At 43.6% G+C, this 12,500-nt stretch overlaps 1 protein-coding gene across 1 annotated transcript in view; it reads right to left on the reverse strand.

Annotated features, from left to right (window-relative positions):
• The window catches only part of LOC121545737 (plexin-A2-like), a 294,265-nt gene that overhangs the window by 32,454 nt on the left and 249,311 nt on the right, over positions 1-12,500 (reverse strand). Inside the window, exons 18-21 of the mRNA XM_041856524.1 lie at positions 4,071-4,310; positions 3,618-3,761; positions 2,844-3,078; positions 1-39 (exon numbers count right to left, since the gene is read on the reverse strand). The exon at positions 1-39 is cut by the window's left edge and continues 104 nt beyond it. Coding sequence (XP_041712458.1) covers positions 1-39; positions 2,844-3,078; positions 3,618-3,761; positions 4,071-4,310 — 658 coding nt within the window. The remainder of the gene's footprint in view (positions 40-2,843; positions 3,079-3,617; positions 3,762-4,070; positions 4,311-12,500) is intronic.

Here is a 12,500-nt window from a genome sequence, read left to right on the forward strand (position 1 = left end):
TGGTCAGCTCATTGATGTCCGTCTGCAGCTCAGCAAAGGCTGGAGGGGGGGGGGGGGTAGAGAGAGCAGACATGAGCAGGGCTGTTAGTATAGATCAACTGATTCCAGACCTGCTAGTTTAAAATCTATCTGAAACCATGGAGCACATCTACATGCATTAATATGTATGCCCATTCTCTATGGTGATCCTGACACTGAACCCAAGACACACTTCATGGAAGAAAAACTCTCTCTCTCTCTCTCTCTCTCTCTCTCTCTCTCTCTCTCTCACACACACAACACACATAACAACCCCCCCAAACACACACATATTTACTTCTGGTGGCCAGTAAATTGGCTGTACTGTACAGTATCTGAGCTCCTGTGTGTCAGTCCCCCGCTGTTAGAGGCTGCAGGTGAGAGGTGGTTAATTGGCCCCATCCTGACTGAGTCCTGCTCTGCCCTGAGGGAGGCCTCTCTACAGCCAATCATATATTTCCCGCCTACCCCCCAGCCCCCCAGCCCCCCTGCTACCCCAGCCCAGGGCTCAGACTCAGACCCCTGGAGTGGAACCCAGGTACCTATCTGCCCCTCTAAATCCACCCTCTGGGCACTAAACTCCTCCTGACCACAGCTATTGGTTTAAACATGACTTCTCGGTCTGTCTCCTCGCCTGTGTGTGTGTGTGTGTGTGTGTGTGTATGTGTGTGTTTCTGCCTATCTTTCTGTCTGTGGCCAGGGCTTTAGCTCTGTAGCCCCATGCAGCCGTGTCTGCCACTGCCCTGACACAACCCAGATTTATAAGACAATGACATTTGGAGATAGTGGAGGCTGCTGAGGGGAGGATGGCTCATAATAATGGCTGGAAAGGAGCAAATGGAATGGCATCAAACACATGGAAACCATATGTTGGATGTATTTGATGCTATTCCACTTATTCCGCTCCAGCCATTCCCACGAGCACGTCCTCCCCAATTAAGGTGCCACCAACCTCCTATGTTTGGAGGATATACCCTTCTAGTATACTATTTATTCTGTATGTCCCGCCTTCTATACGCAGGTTGGTATTTATTGTCATTAATCTTGCCATGGAGGCAGCTCTACAGAGTGGTCACTAGCTGGCACAGCCACAAAGTCATAAAACCTTTTTTTAAACCTAACCCTAACCTTAACCACACTGCTAACCATTATGCCTAACCCTAACCTTAAATTAACACCAAAAAGCTAATTTTTGTTTTCATTAACTTTTACGATATAGACAATTTCGACTTTGCAGCTGTACTCATCTAGCGGAAATCACTCAGTTCTGCCTCAAGGGCAAGATTCATGACAATAAACATCAACCTGTCTTCTATACATCATTTAATTCAATATGTTGGGACATTCTACATTCAGAGTGGTAAAGCTGTGTTCAGGGTGGCTGGAGGGGATACATAACATAAGGAGAGAATTGAGAACTAAATCAAATCAAATCAAACAACTGACTTAGTCAACCGTTCTCAATTGACACAAGGCCATACGTGAGTCTTTCCCAAGACACCGTCACTGGCCATAGTCATATATAACATGTACTAGCATAACACAACACATTAGATCAACTAGAATGACACACTCATTCACGGTTGCACAAAAAGAGCTGTGCGCAAACCATGTCCCAAGATATTCGAATGAGCCACCGCCCCTACATACTTTTTTTAACTGCAAAGAACCATTGAAACCTCAAAGGGTTCTTTGGGTCAGTATGGTTCCACATAAAACCATTACCCTTCCCAAAGAACCCTTGAGGAACCCACATGTTTTAGTGTGCAGGGGCCTTTGTGAGTGTGTGTGTGAGTGTTTGTGTGTGTGTAGGACATTAGAGCTCAAAACTAACACAGATGTATCAGGCTTTAACTAAGCCTGCCTAACAATCTTAAACGAGACCATGCCTTTACAACAAACTGAAACACACACTGTCACACACACACACAGACCAGAACACACATGCCACACACACACATGCCACACACACACATGCCACACACACACACTATGCGTTCAGTGCATCCGTGATACAGAAAATGCCTGCATGAAATAAAGATGATATGCCATTCCAAATCTGTTCATAGGAAAACATTGTGTTTAATCAGTGTGTGAGTCAGTGTTTGTAAGTAAGTGTGTGTGTGTGAATGAGTCAGTGTGTGTGAACAATAGACAAGCACCATGTGGATATAGTGTCCAACGATCGTGGTCACAAAGAGGGCAAACTGAAGTAGCAGAGACTATGTGTGTCAGACAAAACCTGACTCACTGACCCAGATTCACAATACCTCATATTACATTATGCAACACACAGTACCAGTAACTGACTTACTACGCAGAAACACCCATTTGTGTCTTTCAATGTATGCACTCACTAACTGTAAGTCGCTCTGGATAAGAGTGTCTGCTAAATGACTAAAATGTAAATGTAAATTATACCATGACTAAGTGGAGCCCAGTCAATGCACTCTCACTGTCACCATTTAAATTGTGAACTCAGCTAGCTAGCTCAGTCATTAGCCCTTCAAAGAGACCGGAATCAAAGTGTCTCAAAAATAGCCAAGTAGAGCAGAAGAGGACCAAACGTAATTGCAGTACTCGTCAAAGACATTTTGATGTCAGTTTCCAATGTAATTGGATTACTTTGTTGTCTCTGGGCTTAACTGACCTTCCGTAGTCTACACAACCATTTGTGTTATGAGTTACAACTAATAGTCTATGGTTGATTTGTTGAATGTCTATGGATTTCCCTAGATGCATTGATGCATATCAATGTTACTGATAGCCTACTGCTAGTCTGCAGAGCATCTACAGCTGGACTATCTAAATAAAGTGTTACCCACCTTCCTTGCACTCCAGGGCGACCCGGGACTCCAGGTTGTCCATCTGCATCTGCAGGCGCTTCAGGGTGAGGTCATTCTCCCGCGACTTGCGTTTGTATGCGATGAGGACGAGGATGACGATGATGAGGAGGAGGCCTCCGCCGGCGGCGATACTGACGATGGCGGGGAGTGTGAGCAGGCTGTCTGACAGGATGTGTACTGACCCCGGAGACACGTGGAGACCGCCCACCTGGACCTGAATATCACACACACACATAGTTACACACGTTCAAACACACACACAGGCATGCACGCACACACATTAGATTCAGTTTAATAAACCCATACAGTGTACAGACACATTGTGCATAGACACACACACACACACAGACACACAACACAAATGCACATACACCAACACACCCCGTCATCGAGGAGAGTGAAGAGTGAAGTTCTGGGGGCTTGCACTCAATAAGTGAGCAGACTAGTAGAAATAATTGCAATGGATTCTAACAGAACCTTTTGACGGCTCGAGCCCAGTCACACTGCTCCCTCTTTGACCTGTTTCTCTCAGCTGAATGAACAACCACAAATGTGCCAAAACAATGGAGATTACAGGTCAAACGTTATGGAAAAGAAACCACATAGACACGCTGACACACAGAGAGACAGAATAGAGAGACAGGAAGAGGGTGTGTGTGTGTGTGTGGGTGTGTATGTGTATGTGTGGGTGTGTATGTGTATGTGGTGAGCCCCTGTGTGCATGCGTGTGTTTGGATAGACTGACTGACGTACCATGACTTTGTACTGGCCCGTAAGGTTAGGGGGCTCACACAGCAGCTGGGTCTCAGACACAGTGACAGAGCAGGGGGTCACCCCGATCAACACAGTGTAGTTGAGCTTCACCCCCCCTGAGGCATGGGGCACCAGGTTTCTGCCCTGTGGGGGGAGAGCAAGGAGAGGGGGATGAGAGGGGGACACTTGTACTCACTGCTAAATTATTATCATCTTAAAATAAAGTATTGTTTGTTACGGTACAGCAGTTATGATAGTTATACTGTAGAACACAATGCCATACTAGGATGTTTATACCTCAGGCATAACTGCAGATTAATGGTTGCATTCAAATACCCTAAACCCTCTCTTGGTTTCTAAAGAGAGTTACTGTAAAGGCCCTGTAAAAAGGGCTTTATGAATCAATTTAATTGATTGATTGATTGATTACAATCCCATGTCCTTCTGCCATACCTTGAGAATGATGGGCGATCCAGGCTTCTGTTCCAGGACTCCATTGGTGCTGAGAGGTTCAAAGTATGGGTTGGGGTAGTAGAGGAAGGCGGTGTTGTTATACACCAGCAGAGTCTGGACGTTGTTGAAGATGAACCCAAACTCATCAGCGTGTTTGGCCGTGTCCAGACCTGGACGGTACTCTGCCACCAGGGACGGGGCAAAGCAACTCATACTGGTGGTGTTCAGAACCTTACACACCTGAGAGGGAGGGGGGAGAGGGGGAGAGAGGGTGGGAGAAGGGGGAGAGAGGAGGGGAAGAGAGAGAGAGAGAGAGAGAGAGGAGGGGATGGAGAGAGAGGGAGAGAGAGAGCAAGGGAAGGGGAGAGAGAGAGAGAGAGAGAAAGAAAGAGAGAGCGAGACAGAGAGACAAATAAGCTTTTGAGATGCTTTATGCACCAAAAGATTGAAACAGGCAACCAATCCACCATAGCTAGCCATCATGCTCTAATAATCTAAGCTTTCCTATTTGAGACATGAAACAAGAGCAAGTCAAGTGGGATGAGCTGAGACAGACAGTGCAGTTCATCTGTCTGGCTTTACTCTTTCCATTCTAAAAGCTGAACGAGTAGATTCATAACATGTAGCCCAACAACCACCTACTGTAATACCATGTAAAATCAAGTGTTAATTGAATGTTACCCTTCATACAATAGCACACACTGGCATAGCTAAGAGCTTGAGGCTGACAATATTCACACCAAGCACGCTACTTTTCAGATAAGTTTTCAATAAATCTCTCTTCAGTGGTGCTGAAAGAGCCTAATACCAAGAAAAGTGAGATGATAAAGTGTCAGTCATCAATCATTCTCTTACACAGGGCATTGGGGGCACTGGAGGAGTTGTGGCACTGGGGATATCCCCCACTCTACTGGTCACGGATCCTAGTATGGCAGGTTGAGGTGAAGTCAGGGCTTCTTGAATAACACAACACTCCTCCCTGTCTGTATGCCCAGGAGCGGCCATTTTCCCTGTGAGGGAACGAGGGTAGGACCTGCAGCACTATCACTAACAGTAGAGGAACCTGATTGATTACTGTGCTGCACTCCTGCTGCTGGGAGCCTTTTATCCCCCCCCCCCCTATCTCTCTCTCTCTCTGAGGAGAAACTTAATTAGAGCTAAATATCTTTAAAGCTTCGTAGCGCCAGCAGAGTACCATGCCTCTTACCTGTTGTCCTCTGCTATAGTCTAGAGCCGTGAGGGAGGACCAGCGATCGATACAAACTCATCTCAGACAAACTTGGTCGCACCATCTATTGCATTTGGCAGGCAGAAAAACCTAAGCAATGCAGACAAAGTCTTTTCTAAGGCAGTGCACAGCTTAAGTGTGCAGCAGGGGGGATTGTCTTAGCTACTCAAGCCATGCTCTTTGAGGTAGAACTACAGAAGAGAACTACAGAAGAGAACTACAGAGTACAAGAGTATTTCTCCATGCAGGAAGGCATACTAGGCTGCATTATTAAGTAGCTAGTTGTATGGTAACATAGTCTTTGGACTGGTGCTGCTGGAGGCCCGTGGAGTTGGGTTCAGCAGGAAGGCAGCTCTGCTCACGGAGAAGAGACTGAGATAACCCGAACACGGTTCCCACATTACAGTTGTTGCCATGAGGGCTGCTGCGGCTGAGCTTGGTGTCTTTGTGTTGGCCCACACTACGAGGCCTAAATGCTCCCATGCGACTCCTGTAGTGTAGTGACATCGAAAATCGAGTTTGCATGTTAGTGAGAACTGGAATATGAGAGAGAGAGAGAGAGAGAGAGAGAGAGAGAGAGAGAGAGAGAGAGAGAGAGAGAGAGAGAGAGAGAGAGAGAGAGAGAGAGAGAGAGAGAGAGAGAGAGAGAGAGAGAGAGAGAGAGAGAGAGAGAGAGAGAGAGAGAGAGAGAGAGAGAGAGAGAGAGAGAGAGAGAGAGAGAGAGGCCCTTTTAAAAATGGATACAACTCTGTAGCACTGCTGACACACTTTCTAAAAGCATCTACTACCGTAATCCCTTTATACTGTATGTTACAGAGAGAGCTTAAATGAGAGTTATAGAGAAAATACTGAGGGAAATACATACTGTATACTGCAGTCTTATATTGTGCTAGCTATGATTATCAAAAGCTGTTTGTGAATGTATTTACTTATTCACTTAAAAGATTCCTGCCAATAAGTATTTAATTAGCTACATACACTTAGGGCTCTATTTTAACAAACATGACACATTGGGAAATCTAAGCGCTGGCGGTAGCGCTATAGGTCCTGGGGTGTGTCAGAAATATTTTAGCTATTTTCACAGCCGGAATTATGAGCGCAATAGCTGGCGGTAGCGCGAAAGGGCTGGGTTTTGATGAATAAACAAGTTGTAGGTGTGACGAGGGCTTGGCCACTCACTGGCCAATCAAGGCATTCCATGGCTTAACACTGCATGGGTTTGTCTTTTTTGATTTCACCAGGTAACTAAAGTTCTGTAGGTTATTGCCGGTTTTTGCGTGGTCATCAACCCCAATTCCGCTTGGGGCACGGTAACGAGTGATAGCAACAGTAAACAAAACATCCAGTGTTCGCTCAATATGTTTGGAGTGTTGACAGTCAACATTGTTTTAATTGCTTCAACGAGTATAGGCCTTTACGCATCGCACTTCTCCTCAAATAAAAAATACTAAATGGTGTGGTAAGTGTGAGGCGCATTCTCAATAAGCAAGATATAGCCTGGGCCTACCATTGATACTGTATTATAGGACTGAATAATTTAATTTAATTTGAAGGAGCACGTCTTTTGATAACCGGACAAGAGGCGCTCTTTGGAAATGGGAATGGATACAAGCCGAATGGAGTATGCACTGCAGGTACAGTAGGCCTATGTGAATTGTGAATAATGCAAAAGCATGTCGGCAAAAGCCTCAGGAGTAGACCATTTAGAAACATTGTATGGCTAGGCTGCTTGGCTACTGCATGGCCATGATAAGAAAGACACCAGACACATTGCTGTTGAACCAGCTTTCGCAATAGTAGGGTAACTACTATAAGGTCTTGTTTTTTAATCAAATGAAACGGAAAACAAACAATTGTTAGAGGAAAATAAGTTAAATGTTTCTAAATGTGAGTGTCATCGGATGATCTCATCTCTCGTTCCATGTTGGGCATATAGCCTACATGAAGGGCTTTTTACCCACATCCCAGATAATAACAGGAGCTGGCTAAAATTAGGTAATACCCTACATAGATAAAAAGAGGATGTTTTGCTGCTGCCAAACTTGATCTTTTACAGTTTTTCCAAAGTGCAAAACTACACACCAAATCTCCAAAACCATAAGCTATTTCTCAGCCTTTGACTCAGTTGTCAATTGCATCAAACACTTTTTTCAAAACACTACACACAATTCTCTACCAAAAACACAAAAATCTAACAGGGAGTGACTTGCTTTCCTTTTCCAAACACAACCAATCAAAATGCTACACTTATTCACCAGGTCACACACACACTCCTCACATGTGCAAACACTAATTGCTTAACTGATCACTAACCAATCACTGCTTTACTGTAGTATAGGCCTATAAATAGGTCAAAGGTCAGATTATCTGTTTTGAACAATGGATGCCAACAATGGACAGAGAGCAAGAGGATTAGGAGGGAGAGGCAGGGGACAACAACGAGGACAAATTCAAAGACGAAGAGTTGGAAGAGGAGGAGGAGGAGGAGGAGTAGGAAGAAGAGGAAGTGGAAGAGGAAGAGGAAGAAGAGGATGAGGGCAAAGAAGAGAAGGAAGGAGAGCCATCTCTGATGAGATTAGGGCAACACTTGTTGATCATGTGATCAACCACGGTTTGACAATGAGAGAGGCTGGACTGAGAGTCCAGCCCAACTTGAGTCGATTTACAGTCGCGTCCATAATTCGAACCTTCAGAAATGAGAACAGGTATGCAACTATCTAATGACTATTTTAGCATTACAGTAATGTACTGTAAAATACGTATGACTGCATAGTATTGCATAAACATTTGTAAGTCTAAGCCATCCATTTATGCACTGCATTGAATGAATGAGGTTGGTTATCATGCTGTACTACATTTTTTTGTACATTGTTTACAGTTCCTATGCTGAACACATACTGTGTTTGAATTCTGTACAGAGTGGAAAGGCAAAGACATCATGGAGGACGAGGACGCTTGTTTACAGATGTACAAGAGACTGCAATTATAAATATGGTTTTGGCCAACAATGCTATTAGGATTCGAGAGATAAGAGAGCATATCTTGAATAATGACACCATATTTAACAACATCAATGCTGTAAGCCTGTTGACCATACAACGCATCCTCCAACGGCACCAAGTGACGATGAAAAAACTTTACAAGGTGCCATTTGAGAGAAACTCTGACAGAGTCAAGAATCTGCGACATGACTTTGTAGAGGTATGTATGCAACACTACTTCCAGTACTTCAGACATACCATATTTACTCATCTGTATATCCTTTTGTCTGTTACAGAGAGTATTGGAGATGGATGCCCATGTAATTCGGCATTAATTTATTTATGTGGATGAGGTTGGCTTCAACCTCACCAAAACCAGGCGCCGCGGAATAAATGTAATAGGACAGAGGGCAATTACCAATGTCCCTGGACAGCGTGGGGGTAATATAAATATGTGTGCTGCCATCACTCAAAACGGGGTCCTCCATCACAATGCCACACTGGGTCCGTACAACACCGGCCATATGCTTACTTTTCTGGATGCAATTTACACAATGCTTGTCCCTGATCCAGATCAGGAGCCTGCTAGATTTGTGGTTATATGGGACAATGTTAGTTTTCACCGGGCTGTTCTGGTCCAAAACTGGTTTGCCACCCATCCACAATTTGTAGTTTTGTACCTACCCCCATATTCACCTTTTCTAAATCCCATAGAGGAATTATTCTCAGCCTGGCGCTGGAAAGTGTATGATCGCCAACCCTATGCCAGCATGCCGCTTCTCCAGGCAATGGAGGACGCATGTGGGGACATAGAGGTTGCCTCTGTCCAAGGTTGGATACGCCATGCTAGGAGATACTTCCCTCGATGTTTGGCAAGAGAAAACGTATCTTGTGATGTGGACTAAGTATTGTGGCCAGACCCAGCCCGGAGAAGAGATTACAGTTTTTTCCCACTGCTTACACTCAAAATCATTTCATGTCACACGATTTTTGAAACCTCTCACTCAAAGTGCAAAACTACACACCAAATCTCCAAAACCATAAGCTATTTCTCAGCCTTTGACTCAGTTGTCAATTGCATAAAACACTTTTTTCAAAACACTACACACAATTCTCTACCTAAAACACAAAAATCTAACAGGAAGTGACTTGCTTTCCTTTTCCAAACACAACCAATCAAAATGCTACATTTATTCACCAGGTCACACACACACTCCTCACATGTGCAAACACTAATTGCTTAACTGATCACTAACCAATCACTGCTTTACTGTAGTATAGGCCTATAAATAGGTCAAAGGTCAGATTACCTGTTTTGAACAATGGATGCCAACAATGGACAGAGAGCAAGAGGAGTAGGAGGGAGAGGCAGGGGACAACAACGAGGACAAATTCAAAGACGAAGAGTTGGAAGAGGAGGAGGAGGAGGAGGAGGAGTAGGAGGAAGAGGACAAGGGCAAAGAAGAGAAGGAAGGAGAGCCATCTCTGATGAGATTAGGGCAACACTTGTTGATCATGTGATCAACCATGGTTTGACCATGAGAGGCTGGACTGAGAGTCCAGCCCAACTTGAGTCGATTTACAGTGGCGTCCATAATTCGAACCTTCAGAAATGAGAACAGGTATGCAACTATCTAATGACTATTTTAGCATTACAGTAATGTACTGAAAAATACGTATGACTACATAGTATTGCATAAACATTTGTAACAAGCCATCCATTTACTGCACTGCATTGAATGAATGAGGTTGGTTATCATGCTGTACTACATTTTGTTGTACATTGTTTACAGTTCCTATGCTGAACACATACTGTGTTTGAATTCTGTACAGAGTGGAAAGGCAAAGACATCATGGAGGACGAGGACGCTTGTTTACAGATGTACAAGAGACTGCAATTATAAATATGGTTTTGGCCAACAATGCAATTAGGATTCGAGAGATAAGAGAGCATATCTTGAATAATGACACCATATTTAACAACATCAATGCTGTAAGCCTGTCGACCATACAACGCATCCTCCAACGGCACCAAGTGACGATGAAACAACTTTACAAGGTGCCATTTGAGAGAAACTCTGACAGAGTCAAGAATCTGCGACATGACTTTGTAGAGGTATGTATGCAACACTACTTCCAGTACTTCAGACATACCATATTTACTCATCTGTATATCCTTTTGTCTGTTACAGAGAGTATTGGAGATGGATGCCCATGTAATTCGCCATGAATTTATTTATGTGGATGAGGTTGGCTTCAAACTCACCAAAACCAGGCGCCGCGGAAGAAATGTAATAGGACAGAGGGCAATTACCAATGTCCCTGGACAGCATGGGGGTAATATAACTATGTGTGTTGCCAACACTCATAACGGGGTCCTCCATCACAATGCCACACTGGGTCCGTACAACACCGGCCACATGCTCACTTTTCTGGATCAATTTACACAATGCTTGTCCCTGATCCAGATCAGGAGCCTGCTAGATTTGTGGTTATATGGGACAATGTTAGTTTTCACCGGGCTGTTCTGGTCCAAAACTGGTTTGCCACCCATCCACAATTTGTAGTTTTGTACCTACCCCCATATTCACCTTTTCTAAATCCCATAGAGGAATTCTTCTCAGCCTGGCGCTGGAAAGTGTATGATCGCCAACCCTATGCCCGCATGCCGCTTCTCCAGGCAATGGAGGACGCATGTGGGGACATAGAGGAAAGCCTCTGTCCAAGGTTGGATACGCCATGCTAGGAGATACAGTACTTCCCTCGATGTTTGGCAAGAGAAAACTTATCTTGTGATGTGGATGAAGTATTGTGGCCAGACCCAGCCCGGAGAAGAGATGAAGCGTAGCTTAGCACTGGTGACTGCCACCACCCCCTACCATTTCCTGGACTGCCCCCCGGGACCCCCCACACACAATTGTGTTTTTTACTGTATTCTAAAGAATATACTTTGGGTTTACATATGTTTATGGTTTTGTTGTATGCTGCTGTATACAACAGTAATGTTTGGCCTAATAAATATTTTCTGTTTCTACATTGCATTGGTGTTTACAGTGTACTTGTTACCCCTCTCAGCAGATTACTTTCACTGTAGAACATTGTATTGAAATGTAGATATAAGCCTATGAAAGACCAAAGAGCTTTAGATTTAGAACAACAGTGTTTACATGGTTTATCCAAAAATGTACTATTATGAAAGAAGTGTTTGCCATTTGTAGCAAATGCTTCATTCTGACATGTGTGTATGGCATTTTGAATGCAGTGTTACATTTTGAAGGAGATGTGAGGCATTTTGCATTTTGTGTGTGCAGTTTTGGGAATTGTGTGTAGAGTTTTGAAAAAAGGAGACATCGTTTTGAAAACGTGTGTAAGCAGTTGGAAAAAACTGTAAGCTTAGCACTGGTGACTGCCCCCCCCTTACCAATTCCTGGACTGCCCCCCCGGGACCCCACACACACACAATTGTGTTCTTTACTGTATTCTAAAGAATATACTTTTGGTTTACATATGTTTATGGTTTTGTTGTATGCTACTGTATACAACCGTAATGTTTGGCCTAATAAATATTTTCTGTTTCTACATTGCATTGGTGTTTACAGTGTACTTGTTACCCCTCTCAGCAGATTACTTTCACTGTAGAACATTGTATTGAAATATAGATATAAGCCTATGAAAGACCAAAGAGCTTTAGATTTAGAACAACAGTGTTTACATGGTATATCCAAAAATGTACTATTATGAAAGAAGTGTTTGCCATTTGATGCAAATGCTTCATTCTGACATGTGTTTATGGCATTTTGAATGCAGTGTTACATTTTGAAGGAGATGTGAGGCATTTTGCATTTTGTGTGTGCAGTTTTGGGAATTGTGTGTAGAGTTTTGAAAAAAGGAGACATCGTTTTGAAAACGTGTGTAAGCAGTTGGAAAAAACTGTAATAATGCTTTGGTGATTAAAAATGTTTTCAAAGTGGTCTCACGAGCCAAACCCTTTATTGATAGTCTTGACTACTTGGTGAATGCATTGGGCAGGACAAAAAAAACAGCCTTCATTGCTTGGTTTTTAATAAAATGAAACAAAATGAGAACTTTTTTTTTTTTTTATGTTTCTAAATACAAGGTGGATAGGCTGCGCTTCCGTTGTCAAAATCCATGCCATAACCAACCGCGTTACTGCTAAGACCAGCTTTCGGTTAGTCTTAAATAGCGCATACTGAAATTGGC

Source organism: Coregonus clupeaformis, chromosome 30, assembly GCF_020615455.1.
Source record: "Coregonus clupeaformis isolate EN_2021a chromosome 30, ASM2061545v1, whole genome shotgun sequence".
In the NCBI taxonomy this organism is placed as follows: domain Eukaryota; kingdom Metazoa; phylum Chordata; class Actinopteri; order Salmoniformes; family Salmonidae; genus Coregonus; species Coregonus clupeaformis.